We start from the raw sequence: 6000 nt of genomic DNA on the forward strand, positions 1-6000 counted from the left end.
TTGCTGTGTTGGTTATCATCCAGTGTTAAGAAATTTTTCAGGAAATTTTCTTCCCGATTAATCAAGGTCTGGAGCGAGGTCAAAAAGGGCCAAAAGAGGTGTTAACCGCAGATGTAGGAAGGCTCCTGTCTTTAGGGGAGGGGATTTTGTGTGGCTGTCCTCAAAAAAAATATCTCGGAAGTTTACACCTAAATTTGTAGGCCCTTATAAAATTATTACAATTTTAATTCCTGACAGTTAAGTTGCCTGGAAAATCAATAATTATTTCCATTCTTCCCTTTTAAAAAATTTCAATAGGACACCTGGTGCTCAAGACATAATTGAGGTGGATTTGGAATGGGATTGAGAGTATGATGTACAGCAAGTTCTTGGTTCCAGGCGGGTCATGCGCCATCTGCAGTATCTCTTCAATTGGAAAGGTTATGGTCCTGAAGATAACTCTTGGGTTAATTCAGAGGATTTTCATGCAGATTGCCTGGTCAGAGAGTTCCATCAGCAACGTCATACGGTAGCTTCTGAGGGTCTGGTGGCCCCTTGTAGAAGAGTTGGTACTGTCAAAGCTTGGTGTTACAAAACTGCAACTCCACACTACAGCAGAAGGGGGAATAGCTGTCTCTGCACTAGGTCTAGACTGAAGCCCTACGGTGGAGTGGGCAACCTATTCCTAGCCAATAGACCCACCGACTTTTCCTAGACTAAACTCAAAAGAAGACCTAAAGGAAGAGGGGAAGGAGACCCTGAAAGAACTAAGGACTGGGAAAAAACAAACAGGTGACCTCCTAGCAGGAAACTAGAGGAAGCTGCAGAAACGAAAAAGGAAATAAAGGAATCTCAGCAGGCAGAACTAGAGGATCCAAGAAATGCACAAAACTAAACACAGAAAGGACTACTACCAAACTCCTAGCCAGAACTCTTGAGGATTAACACTGTTGTCCGGCAAGGAATAGGAGGCAGGTGCTGGGTAATAAAGGGTGATACAATCACCTGACCTTAGTCAAAACCAACGCCAGGGGAAAAAGACCAACAGCCAGAAAACCACAACAAAATGGCGGATGGTCCCAAAGAAACAGATTCTAACACTTGGTTTGGGGATTTGATCCAGTGACCTGTTGCTGCGTGGTTAGTTCCCCTGTCTGCTCAGCAACTGACCTATCTTCTCTGTTCAAATTTTGATGGTTTCTATTGTCTTTGTTTTATTTTCTTGGTTTGCTCCTCTCCAGTTGTTTCTCATTATATTTGAGGCTGTCAATAAAAAAAAACTCAAGAATTTCTTCTTCCTTTTGTAGTGTCTTTTTTACTGATTTCATTTATTTTTTTATGCTGTATATTCGTATACAGAGTGATAACATCTATTGTGAGAAATAGGTAATGATTTTTGCATTGAATCCCTTGAAGTTTTTTGATAAGTTGTGTGGAGTCTTTTAAATTAAATGGAAGCTGAGTAACAAATTCCTGGAGATGTAGATCTGGGAAATGTTATAAATTACTAGTGGCTGAATTCACATTAGACACCAGAGGTCTTCCTGGCTGGCGGTACGTCTCACTCTCATGTCTATGTCTCATTGTATTGAAATGCTGATGGTTTCCATTGTCTTTGTTTTCCTTTCTTGGTTTGCTCCTCTCCAGTTGTTTCCCATTTTGGTTTGCCCTATCACATTCTGGGTGGGGTTTTATATGTTCACTCTTCACTGCACTTCCTTGCTGGCTATACTTCTTGGTGGATGTGTGTTCCAGCTCTTCAGCTAAGTTTACCTTGCTAGATAAACTCCAGTTGTATTCTTGCAGTGAGTCTCTTAGCTTTCCCTCCCAGCACCTTTTCCTTTTACCACTTTTAGGTTTCTGGGAGGTTATACGTGTACCTTATATTTTTGGTTCTCCTTAGCTTTCCCTTTCTACTCTATATTAATGTGTTTTAGTTTCTCACGCTGGATTTTCGTATCTTACTTTACACTTTTCTTTCCCTTTATTGACAGTGTGTAGCAGCCTCCCATCTGGTTCCTCAGAAGGTACGAGAAACCTTTCGACAGCCTTTTAGGGAAATAGATCCTAGGTGGTGTTTTTAGTTGTGCAGCTAGGGCCTTTCTAGTCTGTACAGGGACCAGTTGGGTGTAGGAGTGGTGTTGCCCTGTGTGAGTGTGTACACGTTCATAACAATATGTTTTGTTTGTAACTGCCATTCCCGCCATATTAGGCATTTAAACAGTGCTCTGCGTACCCACTGTGTTTCACCTTATAAAGGCGCCGAAAACAGTAGGGATGAGCGAAACCAAATGGGAAAGCTTGGGGTCAGTACCAGACACCTAGTGTCCATTACCGAACCCCGAAAACGGACTTCTTACTATATGTCCTGTTTCCTATTCGGGTTCACCATTCTCATAAAGCATGTTGAAAGGCTGTAGCGCAGCCAATAACCATGCTTTTAGACTGTGGGTACTTCCGGAGCCATCACAGCCATGCCAAGTATTGGCATAGCTGTGATTGACTAACGCACCACGTGAACTGGCCTGTAGGTGGGCTCTCCTCTGCCTCAACTTCAACATCACAAATACTCCAGTCCTCAGAGGTGTCACCCCAATCGCACTTGCTTCCTCACAGCTACCAACACTCCAGCTGCCCGTCTGAGTATGGGGTAACACAGATGGTTGAGTCTGCACAGCTGTTTACTCATACTATAGCCTGGGAAACGGAGGTCTGCTCCAGAGCTTCTGTTAATCCAGACGAGGAAATGATCTGCACTGATGCCCAGAATCTTTATGAGTCGGATCCAGGACCAGATGAAGAAGGTTCTGAGCATAATGTAGACCCTCGTTCCCAAACTGTAACTCCTGTTGGTGGAGACAATGATGAAGACGATGATGAGACTCAAATACCTGATTGGAGCGACAACTTGACTTTTCGGTCAGGGCAGGAAGAGGTTGGCTCTGAGGACGACGGGTGTGAGAACACACAGGGTGATGATGACGAGGTTGGAGATCCCACTTACTGTCAACCCACAGTCAGCCAGTTGATGAGGTCAGCAGAGGAGGTGGAAGAGGATGTGACTAGCCCAGGGGATGGGGATGACTCGATACCCGGGCCTTTGCCTGGCCTTGGGGATGTCGCGGTGGTCGGCTCCCGGGCCCTTACCCTGGGGTCACTCTTTAAAAGGGTGGATAATTGTTAATTTTATAAGAGTTCGTGACGCCACCTGTGGTATCTGGTGAGAAGCACCAGCGCTGCAGCAGTCCACTGAGGCCGGTGATAAGGCAGCTCGATGGTATAGCTCCCCACAGGTGGAGCTAGGCCTCAGGGCAGCGTATGCAGGGGGAATGCAGGACAGGCGAGACCCAGCTGGGTCAGAGCAAGAACGGGAACGGACACAGTAGTCACTTCAGTACCTTTTACTGGTGGAAATTCAGGCACATCCCGGAGCACTGTAGGGTGAAGGGTGCATATCAGGATCCTCCCCAATGAGCGGGTGTAGGGCCTCCTGTTTCTTGCCTCTGCGTAGTAAGTTTCCGACCTGCCTGGAGCTAGGCCTAACTTTGTCTCTGTCCTGCGCTGGCTGACCTTGTGGTAGGGCCTTGTCTTGGAGTTCATGCTCCCAGTATGCTGGGCCTAAGCATCTCCTGGCTCTGTTATGTATCAGCACCTTAGCGATCCTGGGACTTGTAGTTCTCCAGGGATTCCTGTTATGCCTTACTGGGTCATAGAGATCCCGGTAAGCTCGGATCCGGTGTCCGGTAAATGCTTCGGGGTGAGCTGGTTAAGCTCCTCTGCCCCCTATGTACTAACTCTCCACTCGCCTTCGGCCTACTCGGGCCCTCACTAGGCTATACACACTAACGACAGCTTGCCGCGCTTCACCGATCTTATTGCGCCGGCACACCTTAAGCTCTAACTGGGCTCCCTGAATCTAGCTAGCAGGAGCCTCGTGCTCCACTGCTGAACTATTAACTGAGTTCTCTAGACTAGACTGAGCTCCACTGCAGACTGACCTCTCTTAGGCATCTCTACTGCAGGAACTCTTCAGAGGAACTGAACTGCCTAGCTCCACCTTCTCTATATCCCTAACGGGCTCCCTCTGTTGGTCTGAGGTGGAAGGTGGAGATGTGTGAATGTTTATGGGGGCCTCTTGTGGAGGATTCCATCAATGCACTCTTCTAGGATCTGTGATACCAAGCGCAGCTGGGCATCACAGATGCTATTGACGACGAGGTTAGGTTGCGCCTTCCTGGACAGAGACGGAGTACTGGAAGCACGTCAACAACTGCATCCTCAACCACAACTTTGCCTCTGACCACAAGTCGTGGTGGCTCTTCAGGTCGCATGGGCTCTAAGCCTTGCATAGCCTGGGCATATTTTCAGATCGATAAGGATGACCCAACTCGTGTTATCTGTAATATTTGTCACCAAAAGCTAAGTAGAGGCCAAAAAATCCATAGTTTGAGTACTTCATGCATGAACCGGCACATGGATATGAAGCATAAGTTGCAGTGGGAAGCTCACTGTGCTACAATGCGGCCTAGCGGGCCGGGCCAACCACCGTCTGCCCTATCTTGTGCATCCGCAGCCTCTTCATCCTCTGTGACTGGGGGGACAGCAGTCACACATGTTTTTGGACGCAGACCTGCCACCTCTTTACCCGCAACAGCCAGTGTGATTGGCAGGTCATCATTTCATTTGGAAGTGGAAACACCAGCTGGTGTTGAGTTCTCTCCGACATCAAGAGCACCACCTTTGGATCAAGGCAACCTAACTTTTCCGCCTGCATCTTCCTCACAGACCGGCAGTTTGCCGGGGACACCCTACTCAACCCCGTCTAAGCACAACAGCCAGCCCTCGGTCCCTCAGATGTGGACAACTAAAAGACCATTTCCTCCTAGCCATGACAAAGCTAAGAGGTTGAATTTCACCATCTGCAAGCTCTTGGCTACAGAAATGCTGCCTTTCCGCCTTGTGGACACAGAGGATTTTCGAGACCATATGTCCGTCGCAGTGCCCCAGTACCAGATGCCCAGTCGGCACTACTTCTCAAAGAAAGGTGTGCCTGCGCTACACCAGCATGTCGCACACAACATCACCGCTTCTTTGAGAAACTCTGTTTGTGACAGGGTGCATTTCACCACACACACTTGGACGAGTAGGCATGGATAGGGGCGTTACATGTCGCTGACTGGGCACTGGGTAACTATGGTGACAGCAGGACAAGGGGCTGCTGTCCAAGTCTTGCCGTCCCCACGAGTTGTGCGTCAATACTCTTTATCTAGAAGTTCCTCCACTGCTTCTGCCTCCTCAACCTCCTCTCAGTTATCCACCTGCACCCAAAGCCTGTCTGGTAATGCCATCCGCTTTCTAACTGCGCAGAAGGAATCCTGCACACCTCCTTACTATGCAGGCATCAGGGCTCAACGGCATCAGGCGGTGTTTACTTTGAAATGTCTGAGAAATGTGAGTCACACAGCTGAGGAGTTGTGGTCAGCTCTGAAGACCCAGTTTCATCAATGGTTGTCTCCACTGGACCTGCAACCAGGGAAGGCCGTGTGCGACAATGCTGCAAACCTGGGTGCGGCCCTTCGCCGGGGCAATGTCACACATGTGCCTTGTATGGCTCACGTGCTGAACCTAGTTGTCCAGCAATTTTTAGCCCACTATCGCGGACTAGATGGCCTTCTGCAGAGGGCACGGTCGCTGTGTGCTCACTTCCGCCGTTCGCATCCCGCAGCTCAATGACTTACATCTCTACAGAAGTCGTTGGGCCTGCCAGTTCACCGGCTGAAATGCCATGTGCCGACACGGTGGAATTCAACTCTGCACATGTTGCAGCGACTGTGGCAGCACCGACAAGCCCTGGTGCAATACATTCTGACGTATAGCCTGGGCTAACGAGATCCAGAGGTGGGGCAAATCACGCTGCAGGAGTGGTCTCAGATCAGGGACCTATGAAGTTGACGCGCCCCCTGGGCCGTGGGGTGCCCGGAGCCGGGCCAGTAGATGCTGGGGGTTGTAGTCACTGTGGCG

General features: G+C 48.8%; 1 protein-coding gene across 1 annotated transcript in view; it reads left to right on the top strand.

Moving 5' to 3' along the window:
- COMTD1 (catechol-O-methyltransferase domain containing 1) overlaps nucleotides 1–1069 on the top strand; it is a 144118-nt gene extending 143049 nt beyond the window's left edge. The window contains exon 8 of the mRNA XM_073686064.1: nucleotides 298–1069. Coding sequence (XP_073542165.1) covers nucleotides 298–320 — 23 coding nt within the window. The 3' untranslated portion in view covers nucleotides 321–1069. The remainder of the gene's footprint in view (nucleotides 1–297) is intronic.
- Nucleotides 1070–6000: the final 4931 nt, after the last annotated feature.

Source organism: Phyllobates terribilis, unplaced genomic scaffold (genome assembly GCF_046119375.1).
Source record: "Phyllobates terribilis strain yellow unplaced genomic scaffold, ASM4611937v1 Scaffold_5__5_contigs__length_657084704, whole genome shotgun sequence".
Taxonomy (NCBI): domain Eukaryota; kingdom Metazoa; phylum Chordata; class Amphibia; order Anura; family Dendrobatidae; genus Phyllobates; species Phyllobates terribilis.